The sequence below is a fragment of the Scyliorhinus torazame genome, chromosome 4 (assembly GCF_047496885.1).
Source record: "Scyliorhinus torazame isolate Kashiwa2021f chromosome 4, sScyTor2.1, whole genome shotgun sequence".
Lineage (NCBI taxonomy): Eukaryota > Metazoa > Chordata > Chondrichthyes > Carcharhiniformes > Scyliorhinidae > Scyliorhinus > Scyliorhinus torazame.
Window position 1 is genome coordinate 367,940,160 of NC_092710.1, and position 18,787 is coordinate 367,958,946.

The following is an 18,787-nucleotide window of genomic DNA, read 5'->3' on the forward strand; positions in this document are numbered from 1 at the left end:
ATAGACCCACACTCCGTATACTCTCCCTGTCCATACAGACCCACAAACACTCAGTATACTCTCCCTGTCCATATACACCCATGAACACTCAGTATACTCTCCCTGTCCATATACACCAATGCACACTCAGTATTCTCCCCCTACACACGATTCTAATACTCAAAAAGTTGGAGTATGTTAAAAGTGTGACTCGCTCGGAGCGTTGAATGTCTGCAAACAGGTTTATGGATCCTTGTGTACACATCACTGAAATGTAGTCATCGGGTAAATTAAAAAAATAAATCCAAAATGCTAAGGGACTTTTCGCCTTTCAAACGTGAGCTTTGGGATACAAGGACAGGAATTGGTGGTGAGGTGGTTTACTTGAGCCAGTTAGAGTCCTACCCCGATCTGGATAACCACACCTCAGAATGTAAATATCGATTTTGCAAAGAGTGTAGTCACTGCTCCACGTTTCAGACGGTGGACAGACCAGGTGTCGCTGTCTTAACGATAGAAGAGCAAGGAAGGATTTGGTTGAGATGCTTCGAATTGTGAAGGAAGTTGATCGCGGGGTTTGAGATTTTTTCCTCACTGGTGGGAGCATCCAAGACAACTGGATATAATATTCAAATCAGAAACGGAACAGTCCGGGGCACTCTGAGTAAAGTACTTTACACATCCGTGTTCCACAAAGAGGCATTGAGTATATTCACATAACATAAATATCAGAGCAGCATTTCCTTCAGTCAGTTGGGGGTGGGGGGGAAAGAGTGTGAACTCTGTCTGGGTGGGGATGGGGAGTGCAGACTCTGTCTGTGTTGTGCCTGGGTGGGGATGGGGAGTGTGGACTCTGTGTTGTGTCTGGGTGGGGATGGGGGAGTGCAGACTCTGTCTGTGTTGTGCCTGAGTGGGGATGGGGGAGTGCAGACTCTGTCTGTGTTGTGCCTGAGTGGGGGTGGGGAGTGCAGACTCTGTCTGTGTTGTGCCTGGGTGGGGATGGGGGAGTGCAGACTCTGTCTGTGTTGTGTCTGAGTGGGGATGGGGGAGTGCAGACTCTGTCTGTGTTGTGTCTGAGTGGGGGTGGGGAGTGCAGACTCTGTCTGTGTTGTGTCTGAGTGGGGATGGGGAGTGCAGACTCTGTCTGTGTTGTGTCTGGGTGGGGATGGGGAGTGCAGACTCTGTCTGTGTTGTGCCTGAGTGGGGATGGGGAGTGCAGACTCTGTCTGTGTTGTGTCTGAGTGGGGATGGGGAGTGAGGACTCTGTCTGTGTTGTGTCTGGGTGGGGATGGGGAGTGAGGACTCTGTCTGTGTTGTGTCTGGGTGGGGGTGGGGAGTGCAGACTCTGTCTGTGTTGTGTCTGGGTGGGGATGGGGGAGTGCAGACTCTGTCTGTGTTGTGTCTGAGTGGGGATGGGGAGTGCAGACTCTGTCTGTGTTGTGTCTGAGTGGGGGTGGGGAGTGCAGACTCTGTCTGTGTTGTGTCTGGGTGGGGATGGGGGAGTGCAGACTCTGTCTGTGTTGTGTCTGAGTGGGGATGGGGAGTGCAGACTCTGTCTGTGTTGTGTCTGAGTGGGGGTGGGGAGTGCAGACTCTGTCTGTGTTGTGTCTGGGTGGGGATGGGGAGTGCAGACTCTGTCTGTGTTGTGTCTGGGTGGGGATGGGGAGTGCAGACTCTGTCTGTGTTGTGTCTGAGTGGGGGTGGGGAGTGAGGACTCTGTCTGTGTTGTGTCTGAGTGGGGATGGGGAGTGAGGACTCTGTCTGAGTGGGGGTGGGGAGTGCAGACTCGGTCTGTGTTGTGTCTGAGTGGGGATGGGGAGTGTGGACTCTGTGTTGTGTCTGGGTGGGGATGGGGAGTGCAGACTCTGTCTGTGTTGTGCCTGAGTGGGGGTGGGGAGTGAGGACTCTGTCTGTGTTGTGTCTGGGTGGGGATGGGGAGTGAGGACTCTGTCTGAGTGGGGGTGGGGAGTGCAGACTCTGTCTGTGTTGTGTCTGAGTGGGGATGGGGAGTGCAGACTCTGTCTGTGTTGTGTCTGAGTGGGGGTGGGGAGTGCAGACTCTGTCTGTGTTGTGTCTGAGTGGGGATGGGGAGTGCAGACTCTGTCTGTGTTGTGTCTGAGTGGGGATGGGGAGTGCAGACTCTGTCTGTGTTGTGTCTGGGTGGGGATGGGGAGTGCAGACTCTGTCTGTGTTGTGTCTGGGTGGGGATGGGGAGTGCAGACTCTGTCTGTGTTGTGCCTGAGTGGGGGTGGGGAGTGAGGACTCTGTCTGTGTTGTGTCTGGGTGGGGGTGGGGAGTGCAGACTCTGTCTGTGTTGTGTCTGAGTGGGGATCGGGAGTGCAGACTCTGTCTGTGTTGTGTCTGAGTGGGGATGGGGAGTGAGGACTCTGTCTGAGTGGGGGTGGGGAGTGCAGACTCTGTCTGTGTTGTGTCTGAGTGGGGATCGGGAGTGCAGACTCTGTCTGTGTTGTGTCTGAGTGGGGATGGGGAGTGTGGACTCTGTGTTGTGTCTGAGTGGGGATGGGGGAGTGCAGACTCTGTCTGAGTGGGGGTGGGGAGTGAGGACTCTGTCTGAGTGGGGGTGGGGAGTGAGGACTCTGTCTGGGTGGGGGTGGGGAGTGCAGACTCTGTCTGTGTTGTGTCTGAGTGGGGATCGGGAGTGCAGACTCTGTCTGTGTTGTGTCTGAGTGGGGGTGGGGAGTGCAGACTCTGTCTGTGTTGTGTCTGAGTGGGGATCGGGAGTGCAGACTCTGTCTGTGTTGTGTCTGAGTGGGGATGGGGAGTGTGGACTCTGTGTTGTGTCTGAGTGGGGATGGGGGAGTGCAGACTCTGTCTGTGTTGTGTCTGAGTGGGGATGGGGAGTGAGGACTCTGTCTGTGTTGTGTCTGAGTGGGGATGGGGAGTGAGGACTCTGTCTGAGTGGGGGTGGGGAGTGCAGACTCTGTCTGTGTTGTGTCTGAGTGGGGATGGGGAGTGCAGACTCTGTCTGTGTTGTGTCTGAGTGGGGATGGGGAGTGCAGACTCTGTCTGTGTTGTGCCTGAGTGGGGATGGGGAGTGCAGACTCTGTCTGTGTTGTGTCTGAGTGGGGGTGGGGAGTGCAGACTCTGTCTGTGTTGTGTCTGGGTGGGGATGGGGAGTGCAGACTCTGTCTGTGTTGTGTCTGAGTGGGGGTGGGGAGTGCAGACTCTGTCTGTGTTGTGTCTGGGTGGGGATGGGGAGTGCAGACTCTGTCTGTGTTGTGTCTGAGTGGGGGTGGGGAGTGCAGACTCTGTCTGTGTTGTGCCTGAGTGGGGATGGGGAGTGCAGACTCTGTCTGTGTTGTGTCTGAGTGGGGGTGGGGAGTGCAGACTCTGTCTGTGTTGTGTCTGGGTGGGGATGGGGAGTGCAGACTCTGTCTGTGTTGTGTCTGAGTGGGGGTGGGGAGTGCAGACTCTGTCTGTGTTGTGCCTGAGTGGGGATGGGGGAGTGAGGACTCTGTCTGTGTTGTGTCTGGGTGGGGATGGGGGAGTGAGGACTCTGTCTGAGTGGGGATGGGGGAGTGCAGACTCTGTCTGTGTTGTGCCTGAGTGGGGATGGGGGAGTGCAGACTCTGTCTGTGTTGTGCCTGAGTGGGGATGGGGGAGTGCAGACTCTGTCTGTGTTGTGTCTGAGTGGGGATGGGGAGTGTGGACTCTGTCTGTGTTGTGTCTGAGTGGGGATGGGGGAGTGCAGACTCTGTCTGTGTTGTGTCTGAGTGGGGATGGGGAGTGAGGACTCTGTCTGAGTGGGGATGGGGAGTGCAGACTCTGTCTGTGTTGTGTCTGAGTGGGGATGGGGAGTGCAGACTCTGTCTGTGTTGTGTCTGAGTGGGGATGGGGAGTGCAGACTCTGTCTGTGTTGTGTCTGAGTGGGGATGGGGAGTGAGGACTCTGTCTGAGTGTGGGTGGGGAGTGCAGACTCTGTCTGTGTTGTGTCTGAGTGGGGATGGGGAGTGAGGACTCTGTCTGAGTGGGGGTGGGGAGTGCCGACTCGGTCTGTGTTGTGCCTGGGTGGGGATGGGGAGTGTGGACTCTGTCTGAGTGGGGGTGGGGAGTGCAGACTCTGTCTGTGTTGTGTCTGAGTGGGGATGGGGAGTGAGGACTCTGTCTGTGTTGTGTCTGAGTGGGGATGGGGAGTGAGGACTCTGTCTGAGTGGGGGTGGGGATGGGGAGTGAGGACTCTGTCTGAGTGGGGGTGGGGAGTGCAGACTCGGTCTGTGTTGTGCCTGGGTGGGGATGGGGAGTGCAGACTCTGTCTGTGTTGTGTCTGAGTGGGGGTGGGGAGTGCAGACTCTGTCTGTGTTGTGTCTGGGTGGGGATGGGGAGTGCAGACTCTGTCTGTGTTGTGTCTGAGTGGGGGTGGGGAGTGCAGACTCTGTCTGTGTTGTGTCTGGGTGGGGATGGGGAGTGCAGACTCGGTCTGTGTTGTGCCTGGGTGGGGATGGGGAGTGTGGACTCTGTCTGAGTGGGGGTGGGGAGTGCAGACTCTGTCTGTGTTGTGTCTGAGTGGGGATGGGGAGTGCAGACTCTGTCTGTGTTGTGTCTGAGTGGGGATGGGGAGTGCAGACACTGTCTGTGTTGTGCCTGGGTGGGGATGGGGAGTGCAGACTCTGTCTGTGTTGTGCCTGGGTGGGGATGGGGAGTGTGGACTCTGTGTTGTGTCTGAATGGGGATGGGGAGTGAGGACTCTGTCTGTGTTGTGCCTGGGTGGGGATGGGGAGTGTGGACTCTGTGTTGTGTCTGAATGGGGATGGGGAGTGAGGACTCTGTCTGTGTTGTGTCTGGGTGGGGATGGGGAGTGAGGACTCTGTGTTGTGTCTGGGTGGGGATGGGGTGTGTGCGTTCTGTCTGGGTGGGGAAGGGTTGTGTGCGTTCTGTTTGGGTGGGGATGGGGAGTGTGCATTCCATCTCTTAGTTCTGTCTGGGTGGGGATGGGGAGTGTGCGTTCTGTCTGGGTGGGGAAGGGTTGTGTGCGTTCTGTTTGGGTGGGGATGGGGAGTGTGCATTCCATCTCTTAGTTCTGTCTGGGTGGGGATGGGGAGTGTGCGTTCTGCCTGGGTGGGGATGGGGAGTGTGCGTCTGTCTGGGTGGGGATGGGGAGTGTGCGTTCTGTCTGGGTGGGGAAGGGGAGTGTGCGTTCTGTCTGGGTGGGGATGGGGAGTGTGCGTTCTGTCTAGGTGGGGATGGGGAGTGTGTGTTCTGTCTGGGTGGGGATGGGGAGTGTGCGTTCTGTCTGGGTGGGGAAGGGGAGTGTGCGTTCTGTCTGGGTGGGGATGGGGAGTGTGCGTTCTGTCTGGGTGGGGATGGGGAGTGTGCATTCCGTCTCTTAGTTCTGTCTGGGTGGGGATGGGGAGTGTGCGTTCTGTTTGGGTGGGGATGGGGAGTGTGCATTCCATCTCTTAGTTCTGTCTGGGTGGGGATGGGGAGTGTGCGTTCTGTCTGGATGGGGATGGGGAGTGTGCGTCTGTCTGGGTGGGGATGGGGAGTGTGCGTTCTGTCTGGGTGGGGAAGGGGAGTGTGCGTTCTGTCTGGGTGGGGAAGGGGAGTGTGCGTTCTGTCTGGGTGGGGATGGGGAGTGTGCGTTCTGTCTAGGTGGGGATGGGGAGTGTGTGTTCTGTCTGGGTGGGGATGGGGAGTGTGCGTTCTGTCTGGGTGGGGAAGGGGAGTGTGCGTTCCGTCTCTTAGTTCTGTCTGGGTGGGGAAGGGGAGTGTGCGTTCTGTCTGGGTGGGGATGGGGAGTGTGCGTTCTGTCTGGGTGGGGATGGGGAGTGTGCATTCCGTCTCTTAGTTCTGTCTGGGTGGGGATGGGGAGTGTGCGTTCTGTCTGGGTGGGGATGGGGACTGTGCGTTCTGTCTGGGTGGGGATGGGGAGTGTGCGTTCTGTCTAGGTGGGGATGGGGAGTGTGTGTTCTGTCTGGGTGGGGATGGGGAGTGTGCGTTCTGTCTGGGTGGGGAAGGGGAGTGTGCGTTGCGTCTCTTAGTTCTGTCTGGGTGGGGAAGGGGAGTGTGCGTTCTGTCTGGGTGGGGATGGGGAGTGTGCGTTCTGTCTGGGTGGGGATGGGGAGTGTGCATTCCGTCTCTTAGTTCTGTCTGGGTGGGGATGGGGAGTGTGCGCTCTGTCTGGGTGGGGATGGGGAGTGTGCATTCCGTCTCTTAGTTCTGTCTGGGTGGGGATGGGGAGTGTGCGTTCTGTCTGGGTGGGGATGGGGAGTGTGCATTCCGTCTCTTAGTTCTGTCTGGGTGGGGATGGGGAGTGTGCATTCCGTCTCTTAGTTCTGTCTGGGTGGGGATGGGGAGTGTGCATTCCGTCTCTTAGTTCTGTCTGGGTGGGGATGCCAGAATGTTGGGAAGTCAAGCTGAGTGAAGATATGAACTGCTGTCTCGTCCCAATTCTGACCCTAGCTGGTAACCTTGCAGATTCAAATGAAACTGTCCACTTCAATCTCCTCTTCCCCGCCATCTAGAATTGGTGTTAAAAACTGGACTGCCCAACATACTAACTAACCGTAAAAAACAGGCCTGCCGAGGAGCCACATTCCCAGTTACACCTTCTGCACAGGAGCCTGGCACTGGGCTGTCCTCTTCTTGGTCTTCATCCTGCTCCTGGCATATACCCGCAGGAAGAGGGAAAAGAAAACCGTGGCCAGTCCCAATCCACCCACTACCGTCACTGAGTGGCCATAGATAAAGCAGGACAGGAGGATAGCAAAAGCCTGTCGAAGGGTCATGATGATGGTGAAGACGGCAGCTCCAAACTGGCTGATGGTGTAGAAGATAAAGAGCTGTCCACAGGCAGAGCAGATCGACAGCAACCCTGCATGGATTGCAAACTCTGGGTGCTGCAGCATGAAGGAGAGAGACTGGAAGAAAGCTCCCTGCTCCAGGAGTGAGCCAATTGTGAAGAGGCAGGAGAAGAGATTCACTCCAAACATCATCTGGATAGAGGACATCTTGTACTTGAAGAGGGCGTCCTGCCAATTGGAGGTGAAGCTGTCAAAGAGGATGTAACCAGCAAGGATGACAATGCCTGAGAAAGTGGTAACAGTGGGTGGCTGTTTGTTCTGAGTGCTGGACAGGAGGAACATACTGACCCCAGCAGAGATGAGCATGGCTGTCAGGTACTCCCAGTACTCATAGCTCTTGTGTGACACAATCTTGCCCATCAACATGACAGGAATGACTTTCGAAGCCTTGGCCAGTACCTGCGTTGGAAAGCTGATGAATTTCAAGGCTTCATACTGGCACCAGCTGCTCAGGATGTTGGAGATAGAGGCAAAGGAATATTTGTACATGGGTCCCCCGTGACGAGGTTGCTTCGTGAGAGCACAGCAAAGGCCAGCGACTGTGACCGCCAGGATACGATTCATAAAAACCAGGAACTGGGAGTCCTGAAACTTCACCCCAGGATCAGCCTCTGTGCTCCCGTACGCCTTGGTCATCACCCGTTCCTGTAGTACCCCCCATGTCAGGTAGGATGCCTAGAGAAATAAACACAAAGAAACCACTGATTGGGGAAGACTGTAAAATAAGGTGGGAGTTCGGTTGCCCTCTCTCCTCTTGCCAAACATTGGAGCAGTTGTTCAGTATTACTCTCTTTCTGTAAGTGGACACATGGGGGTCAATGGCAAGGTCAGCACTTGCGTGCCGCCCTTCACTGCCCTCAAACTGAGTCACTTACTCAGCCAGTTCAGAGAAAGGTCAACCGCATCACTGTGGATCTGGAGTCAAACCTAAACCAGCAGATTCCCTTCCCTAAAGGACCTTCGTGAACCAGCTGGGTTTTTATGACAATTGGTGTCACCATTCATGAGACGAGCTTTATATCCCAGATTTATGAACTGAATTTAAATTCCACCAGCTGCCATAGTGATGGGATTTGAATCCAGGTGCCCAGAGCATTAGCCTGGCCATCCAGATTCTAGTCCAGTGACAATACCATCTCTGCATCCTCTGCAGAGTCCAGATCCGGATGTACCAGTTTTGAGGGTTTGGTGCCTTATTTGTAAAAATGAAAAAACTCTAATAAAAATATATATTAAAAAAGGCCAGTGACAGGCTGATAAGAGACTGCAAAACACTTGAAAGGCGAACATGGGTTACTAATAAACTAATAAAAGACCAATGGTAAATTATGAACGAAATCTAGCACAAATATAAAAACATAGCAAAGTTTCTAAAAGTGTATAAAAAGGGAGAGAGTAGCTAAAGTCAACATTGGTTCTTAGAGGACGAGACTGGGGAGTTGGATCAGAAATAGCAGACAATCAATATTTTGCCTCAGTGTTCACAGTGGAGGACACGAGAATAATCCCAATAGTAACAGGTAATGCAGAGATTGTGGAAAAGGAGGAACTTAAACAATTGCCATCATTAGTGAAAAAGTACTGAGCAAACTATTGGGATTGAAGGCAGACAGGCCCCCAGGGCAGGATGGTCAACAACCGAGGGTCTTAAAGGAAGTGGCAGCAGCGATAGTGGACAGGCATTGGTTACAATATTCTAAAATTCCCTGGCCTTTTGGAAAAATGTTAATGTAGCACCCCTGTTCAAAAAGGGAGGAAGTTGGAAACTATAAACCAGTTAGATTAACATCTTTTGTTGGGAAATTCGTTGGAATCCATTATTAAGGAAGTAATAATGGACATTTGGAAAGTCAAAACGCTATCCATCAGTCAGCATGATTTTATGAAGGATAAATCATGTTTGACTAATTTGCTTTGAGTTATTTGAAGATGTAACGAGCCAAGTGGATAATGGACACCCTGTAGATGTAGTATACCTGGACTTCCGGAAGGTGTCTGATAAGGTGCCGCACAGAAGGTTAATTCACAAGGTGAATCAGATGGGACTAGGGGTAACTTATTATCTTGGATAGAAGACTGGCTGACGGACAGGAGACAAAGAGTTGGGATAAATGAGTCCTTTTCTGGTTGGCATGATGTAGCTAGTGGGATGCCACAGGGCTCGGTCCTTGGGCCCCAGCTATTTACAATCTATATTAATGACTTGGATACAGGGATAGAAGGTTCTATAACCAAATTTGCAGATGACACTAAAATAGGTGGGTCAGTAAGTTGCAATGAGGTTATATGAACCTTACAAATGGATGGTTCAAGTGAGTGAGTCAAAATGTGGTAGATAGACTTTAATATTGGTAACTGTGAGGTTGTCCATTTTTGGTCAGAAGAAGAAAAAGGTAACTTATTATCGAAATGGAGAGAAACTTCATCATGCTTCGCTGCAGAAGGGTCTGGGTGTCCGTGAATGGTAGAACGTTGGTATGCAGTTACAACAGGTAAATAAGGAACGGTGCCATTCATTGCTAATGGAATCGAGTATAAAAGCAGGGAAGCGCTGTTGCAATTGTATAGGGCACTGGTGGGACCGCATCTGCAGTATGGAGCAGTTTTAGTCCTTTTCCTTCAGGAAAGACGTAAATGTATTGGAGGCTGTTCAGAGAGGTTCCCAGATTGATTCCAGGGATGAAGGACTTGTTTTATGAAGAAAGATTGAGTTTAGGTGGATACTCGTTGGGAGTTTAGAAGAACGAGGAGAGATATAATATATTTTTAAATTTCCAATTATGGGGCAACTTAAGTATGGCCGATCCACCTACCCTTTGGGTTGTGGGGGCGAAACCCACGCAGACACGGGGAGAATGTGCAAACTCCACACGGACAGTGACCCGGGGTTGAAGCCGGGTTCTCAGCGCCGTCAGGCAGCAGCGGACAGGATATATAATTGTTATATAAAACGCTAAATACAGCATAAGCGTGGGATGGATGTTTCTCCTTGTTGGACGTTCTAGAAGAGGTCACAGCTTCAGGCTAGGGGTGACAGATTCTAAACAGAAATGAGGAGCGCTTCCTTCACTCAAGGATCGTGAATCTGTGAAATTCTCGACCCCAGAGTTCAGTAATGTGCCAGAAAACAAAACAAATTTGAGAGATACAGGTTTGTAATTCGTAGCAGGGTGAAAGGTCATGTCGAGCGGGCAGGAAGGCAGAGATGAGGCAGAGATGGTGTTGAATGGTGGAGCAGGCGCCAGGGGGTGAATTGCCGACTCCTGCTCCTAGTTCTTATGTAATCAGATCCACTCGTGCAGGTAGTGTTTTACATCTGCCTTTCCCACGGCCACACCATGTGCATCTTAAGACAAGCTGAAGGAGTGACCAATAAAAGAACAGCAGTTAAAAAGCACTGGGCTGTTAAGACTCCAAAAACTCAGAGAAGCAAGCAGTGACCTGCTGAGGTTTTGTAGGAGTGAGGGGGAGGAACTGCTTCCAGTAGCTGGCAAAAAAACAACACAACAGGTGAAACCAGTCATTATTTTTTACCCACAGTGAGTTTGAGAGATCTGGAACATTCCGCCTGAAAGGGTGGAGGAGGTTGTTGTGATCTGGAATGTTCTGTCGCTCGCGCACACACCCACACCCACAACACAATAGGACGGGGACACACACTCCCAGCGGGGCGGACACACACACAGCGGGACGGGGACACACACACACACCCAGCGGGGCGGACACACACACATACCCAGCGGGGCGTGGGACACACACACACCCAGCGGGGCGGGGACACACACACACCCAGCGGGGCGGGGACACACACACATACCCAGCGGGGCGTGGGACACACACACACCCAGCGGGGCGGGGACACACACACACCCAGCGGGGCGGGGACACACACACACCCCCAGCGGGGCGGGGACACACACACACCCAGCGGGGCGGGGACACACACACACACACACCCAGCGGGGCGGGGACACACACACACCCAGCGGGGCGGAGTCACACACACCCGGCGGGGCGGACACACCCACACACACCCGGCGGGGCGGACACACACCCACACACACAGCGGGGCGGAGTCACACACACCCGGCGGGGCGGACACACACACACACACATAGCGGGGCGGAGTCACACACACACCCGGCGGGGCGGACACACACACACACACAGCGGAGCGGGGACACACACTCACACCCAGCGGGGCGGAGTCACACACACACACACCCAGCGGGGCGGAGTCTCACACACACACACCCAGCGGGGCGGAGTCACACACACACACACACACAGCCAGCGGGGCGGACACACACACACCCAGCGGGGCGGAGTCACACACACACACACACCCAGCGGGGCGGACACACACACACACACACACACAGCGGGGCGGGGACACACACACCCAGCGGGGCGGACACACACACACACACACACCCAGCGGGGCGGACACGGACACACACACACACCCAGCGGGGCGGACACGGACACACACACACACCCAGCGGGGCGGGGACACACACACCCAGCGGGGCGGACACACACACACACACACACACACACACACACACAGCGGGGCGGACACACACACACACCCACCCAGCGGGGCGGACACACACACACACACACACACACACCCAGCGGGGCGGACACACACACACACACACACACACACACAGCGGGGCGGACACACACACACACACCCAGCGGGGCGGACACACGCACACACACACCCAGCGGGGCGGAGACACACACACACACACACCCAGCGGGGCGGACACACAACACACACACCCAGCGGGGCGGAGACACACACACACACCCAGCGGGGCGGGGACACACACACCCGGCGGGGTGGAGTCACACCCGCCCGGCGGGGCGGACACACAACACACACACCCAGCAGGGCGGACACACACACACCCAGCGGGGCAGACACACACCCACACACACACAGCGGGGCGGACACACACCCACACACACACAGCGGGGCGGACACACACCCACACACACACAGCGGGGCGGAGACACACACACACAGCGGGGCGGACACACACCCACACACACACCCAGCGGGGCGGACACACACCCAGCGGGGCGGGGACACACCCACACACACACAGCGGGGCGGAGACACACCCACACACAGCGGGGCGGACACACACCCACACACACACAGCGGGGCGGAGACACACACCCAGCAGGGCGGACACACACCCACACACCACGGGGCGGACAAACACCCACACACCCGGCGGGGCGGAGACACACCCCCCCAGCAGGGCGGACACACACACACCCAGCGGGGCGGAGTCACACACACCCGGCAGGGCGGAGACACCCCCCCCCCCAGCAGGGCGGACACAACACACACACACACACCCAGCGGGGAGGACACACACACACACACCCGGCAGGGCGGAGACACACACACACACACACACACAGCGGGGCGGAGTCACACACACCCAGCGGGGCGGAGACACACACACACACCCGGCGGGGCGGAGACACACACACACACAGCGGGGCGGAGACACACACACACCCAGCGGGGCGGAGACACACACACACACACCCGGCGGGGCGGAGTCACACACACCCAGCGGGGCGGAGACACACACACACACAGCGGGGCGGAGTCACACACACCCGGCGGGGCGGAGACACACACACACACAGCGGGGCGGAGTCACACACACACACAGCGGGGCGGAGACACACACACACACAGCGGGGCGGAGACACACCCACACACAGCGGGGCGGAGACACACCCACACACAGCGGGGCGAAGTCACACACACCCGGCGGGGCGGACACACACACACCCACACACAGCGGGGCGGAGTCACACACACACCCGGCAGGGCGGAGACACACACCCCCAGCAGGGCGGGGACACACACACACACACACACAGCGGGGCGGACACACACACACACACCCAGCGGGGCGGACACACACACACACACACACACCCGGCGGGGCGGAGACACACACACACACCCGGCGGGGCGGAGACACACACACCCGTCAGGGCGGAGACACACCCACACACAGCGGGGCGGAGTCACACACCCCCAGCGGGGCGGACACACACACCCCCAGCGGGGCGGACACACACCCACAGCGGGGCGGACACACACCCACACACACCCAGCGGGGCGGACACACACCCAGCGGGGCGGACACACACCCAGCGGGGCGGACACACACCCAGCGGGGCGGACACACACCCAGCGGGGCGGACACACACCCAGCGGGGCGGACACACACCCAGCGGGGCGGACACACACCCAGCGGGGCGGACACACACCCAGCGGGGCGGACACACACCCACACACACACAGCGGGGCGGACACACACCCACACAGCGGGGCGGAGACACACCCACACACCGCGGGGCGGACAAACACCCACACACCCGGCGGGGTGGAGGCACACCCCCCCAGCAGGGCAGACACACACACACACACCCAGCGGGGCGGAGTCACACACACCTGGCAGGGCGGAGATACCCCCCCCCCAGCAGGGCGGACACAACACACACACACACCCAGCGGGGCGGACACACACACACACCCGGCAGGGCGGAGACACACACACACACACACACAGCGGGGCGGAGTCACACACACCCAGCGGGGCGGAGACACACCCACACACAGCGGGGCTGAGTCACACACCCCCAGCAGGTCGGAGTCACACACACCCAGCGGGGCGGAGACACACCCACACACAGCGGGGCGGAGTCACACACACACCCAGCGGGGCGGACACACAACACCCACACACACACAGCGGGGCGGAGTCACACACACCCGGCGGGGCGGACACACACCCACACACACCCGGCGGGGCGGACACACACACACACACAGCGGGGCGGAGTCACACACACCCGGCGGGGCGGACACACACACACCCACACACAGCAGGGCGGAGTCACACACACACCCGGCGGGGCGGAGACACACACCCCCAGCAGGGCGGACACGCACACACACACACACACACACACACACACACCCCCGGCGGGGCGGAAACACCCCCCCCAGCAGGGCGGGGACACACACACACACACACACAGCGGGGCGGACACACACACACACACACCCAGCGGGGCGGACACACACACACACACACCCAGCGGGGCGGAGAGACACACACACACACACACCCAGCGGGGCGGACAGACACACACACACCCAGCGGGGCGGACACACACACACAGCGGGGCGGACACACACACACACACAGCAGGGCGGACACACACACACACCCAGCGGGGCGGACACACACACACACACACACACACACACAGCGGGGCGGACACACACACACACCCAGCGGGGCGGACACACACACACACACCCAGCGGGGCGGAGTCACACACACACACACACACACACACAGCGGGGCGGAGTCACACACACACACCCAGCGGGGCGGACACACACACACACCCAGCGGGGCGGAGTCACACACATACACACACCCACCCAGCGGGGCGGACACACACACACAGTGGGGCGGGGACACACACACCCAGTGGGGCGGACACACACACACGCACACCCAGCGGGGCGGACACGGACACACACACACCCAGCGGGGCGGACACGGACACACACACACCCAGCGGGGCGGACACGGACACACACACACCCAGCGGGGCGGACACACACACACACACACAGCGGGGCGGACACACACACACACACACACAGCGGGGCGGACACACACACACACACCCAGCGGGGCGGACACACACACACACACACACAGCGGGTCGGACACACACACACACACACACACAGCGGGGCGGACACACACACACACACCCAGCGGGGCGGACACACACACACACACACACAGCGGGTCGGACACACACACACACACATACACACACACACACAGCGGGGTGGACACACACACACACACACAGCGGGGCGGACACACACACACACACACACACACACAGCGGGGCGGACACACACACACAGCGGGGCGGACACACACACACACACACCCAGCGGGGCGGAGACACACACACACACCCAGCGGGGCGGACACACAACACACACACCCAGCGGGGCGGAGACACACACACACACACCCAGCGGGGCGGAGTCACACACACCCGGCGGGGCGTGGGACACACACCCCCACACACACCCGGCGGGGCGGACACACACACACACACCCGGCGGGGCGGAGACACACACACACACACACACACACACACACACACCCGGCGGGGCGGAGACACACACACCCGTCAGGGCGGAGACATGCCCACACACAGCAGGGCGGAGTCACACACCCCCAGCAGGGCGGAGACACGCCCACACACAGCGGGGCGGAGTCACACACACCCCCACACAGCGGGGCGGAGTCACACACCCCCAGCAGGGCGGACACACACACCCAGCGGGGCGGACACACACCCACACACACACAGCGGGGCGGACACACACCCACACACACACAGCGGGGCGGACACACACCCACACACACACCCAGCGGGGCGGACACACACCCAGCGGGGCGGACACACACCCAGCGGGGCGGACACACACCCAGCGGGGCGGACACACACCCAGCGGGGCGGACACACACCCAGCGGGGCGGACACACACCCAGCGGGGCGGACACACACCCAGCGGGGCGGACACACACCCACACACACAGCGGGGCGGACACACACACACACCCAGCGGGGCGGACACACACACACACACACAGCGGGGCGGACACACACACACACCCAGCGGGGCGGACACACACACACACACCCAGCGGGGCGGAGTCACACACACACACACACACACAGCGGGGCGGAGTCACACATACACACCCAGCGGGGCGGACACACACACACACCCAGCGGGGCGGAGTCACACACATACACACACCCACCCAGCGGGGCGGACACACACACACAGTGGGGCGGGGACACACACACCCAGTGGGGCGGACACACACACACACACGCACACCCAGCGGGGCGGACACGGACACACACAAACCCAGCGGGGCGGACACGGACACACACACACCCAGCGGGGCGGCGACACACACACACACACACCCAGCGGGGCGGACACACACACACACACACAGCGGGGCGGACACACACACACACACAGCGGGGCGGACACACACACACACACCCAGCGGGGCGGACACACACACACAGCGGGTCGGACACACACACACACACACACACACACACACACAGCGGGGCGGACACACACACACACACACACACCCAGCGGGGCGGACACGGACACACACACACACCCAGCGGGGCGGACACGGACACACACACACCCAGCGGGGCGGGGACACACACACCCAGCGGGGCGGACACACACACACACACACACACACACACACAGCGGGGCGGACACACACACACACCCACCCAGCGGGGCGGACACACACACACACACACACACACACCCAGCGGGGCGGACACACACACACACACACACACACACACAGCGGGGCGGACACACACACACACACCCAGCGGGGCGGACACACGCACACACACACCCAGCGGGGCGGAGACACACACACACACACACCCAGCGGGGCGGACACACAACACACACACCCAGCGGGGCGGAGACACACACACACACCCAGCGGGGCGGGGACACACACACCCGGCGGGGTGGAGTCACACCCGCCCGGCGGGGCGGACACACAACACACACACCCAGCAGGGCGGACACACACACACCCAGCGGGGCAGACACACACCCACACACACACAGCGGGGCGGACACACACCCACACACACACAGCGGGGCGGACACACACCCACACACACACAGCGGGGCGGAGACACACACACACAGCGGGGCGGACACACACCCACACACACACCCAGCGGGGCGGACACACACCCAGCGGGGCGGGGACACACCCACACACACACAGCGGGGCGGAGACACACCCACACACAGCGGGGCGGACACACACCCACACACACACAGCGGGGCGGAGACACACACCCAGCAGGGCGGACACACACCCACACACCACGGGGCGGACAAACACCCACACACCCGGCGGGGCGGAGACACACCCCCCCAGCAGGGCGGACACACACACACCCAGCGGGGCGGAGTCACACACACCCGGCAGGGCGGAGACACCCCCCCCCCCAGCAGGGCGGACACAACACACACACACACACCCAGCGGGGAGGACACACACACACACACCCGGCAGGGCGGAGACACACACACACACACACACACACACAGCGGGGCGGAGTCACACACACCCAGCGGGGTGGAGACACACACACACACCCGGCGGGGCGGAGACACACACACAGACAGCGGGGCGGAGACACACACACACCCAGCGGGGCGGAGACACACACACACACACCCGGCGGGGCGGAGTCACACACACCCAGCGGGGCGGAGACACACACACACACAGCGGGGCGGAGTCACACACACCCGGCGGGGCGGAGACACACACACACACAGCGGGGCGGAGTCACACACACACACAGCGGGGCGGAGACACACACACACACAGCGGGGCGGAGACACACCCACACACAGCGGGGCGGAGACACACCCACACACAGCGGGGCGAAGTCACACACACCCGGCGGGGCGGACACACACACACCCACACACAGCGGGGCGGAGTCACACACACACCCGGCAGGGCGGAGACACACACCCCCAGCAGGGCGGGGACACACACACACACACACACAGCGGGGCGGACACACACACACACACACCCAGCGGGGCGGACACACACACACACACACACACCCGGCGGGGCGGAGACACACACACACACCCGGCGGGGCGGAGACACACACACCCGTCAGGGCGGAGACACACCCACACACAGCGGGGCGGAGTCACACACCCCCAGCGGGGCGGACACACACACACCCAGCGGGGCGGACACACACCCACAGCGGGGCGGACACACACCCACACACACCCAGCGGGGCGGACACACACCCAGCGGGGCGGACACACACCCAGCGGGGCGGACACACACCCAGCGGGGCGGACACACACCCAGCGGGGCGGACACACACCCAGCGGGGCGGACACACACCCAGCGGGGCGGACACACACCCAGCGGGGCGGACACACACCCACACACACACAGCGGGGCGGACACACACCCACACACACACAGCGGGGCGGAGACACACCCACACACCGCGGGGCGGACAAACACCCACACACCCGGCGGGGTGGAGGCACACCCCCCCAGCAGGGCAGACACACACACACACACCCAGCGGGGCGGAGTCACACACACCTGGCAGGGCGGAGATACCCCCCCCCCAGCAGGGCGGACACAACACACACACACACCCAGCGGGGCGGACACACACACACACCCGGCAGGGCGGAGACACACACACACACACACACAGCAGGGCGGAGTCACACACACCCAGCGGGGCGGAGACACACCCACACACAGCGGGGCTGAGTCACACACCCCCAGCAGGTCGGAGTCACACACACCCAGCGGGGCGGAGACACACCCACACACAGCGGGGCGGAGTCACACACACACCCAGCGGGGCGGACACACAACACCCACACACACACAGCGGGGCGGAGTCACACACACCCGGCGGGGCGGACACACACCCACACACACCCGGCGGGGCGGACACACACACACACACAGCGGGGCGGAGTCACACACACCCGGCGGGGCGGACACACACACACCCACACACAGCAGGGCGGAGTCACACACACACCCGGCGGGGCGGAGACACACACCCCCAGCAGGGCGGACACGCACACACACACACACACACACACACACCCCCGGCGGGGCGGAAACACCCCCCCCAGCAGGGCGGGGACACACACACACACACACAGCGGGGCGGACACACACACACACACACCCAGCGGGGCGGACACACACACACACACACCCAGCGGGGCGGAGAGACACACA

General features: G+C 59.7%; 1 protein-coding gene across 1 annotated transcript in view; it reads right to left on the minus strand.

Annotated features, from left to right (window-relative positions):
* Nucleotides 1-4,917: 4,917 nt before the first annotated feature.
* The window catches only part of LOC140411232 (adenosine 3'-phospho 5'-phosphosulfate transporter 1-like), a 38,240-nt gene continuing 24,370 nt past the window's right edge, over nt 4,918-18,787 (minus strand). Inside the window, exon 2 of the mRNA XM_072500339.1 lies at nt 4,918-7,475. Coding sequence (XP_072356440.1) covers nt 6,540-7,436 — 897 coding nt within the window. The 5' untranslated portion in view covers nt 7,437-7,475 and the 3' untranslated portion in view covers nt 4,918-6,539. The remainder of the gene's footprint in view (nt 7,476-18,787) is intronic.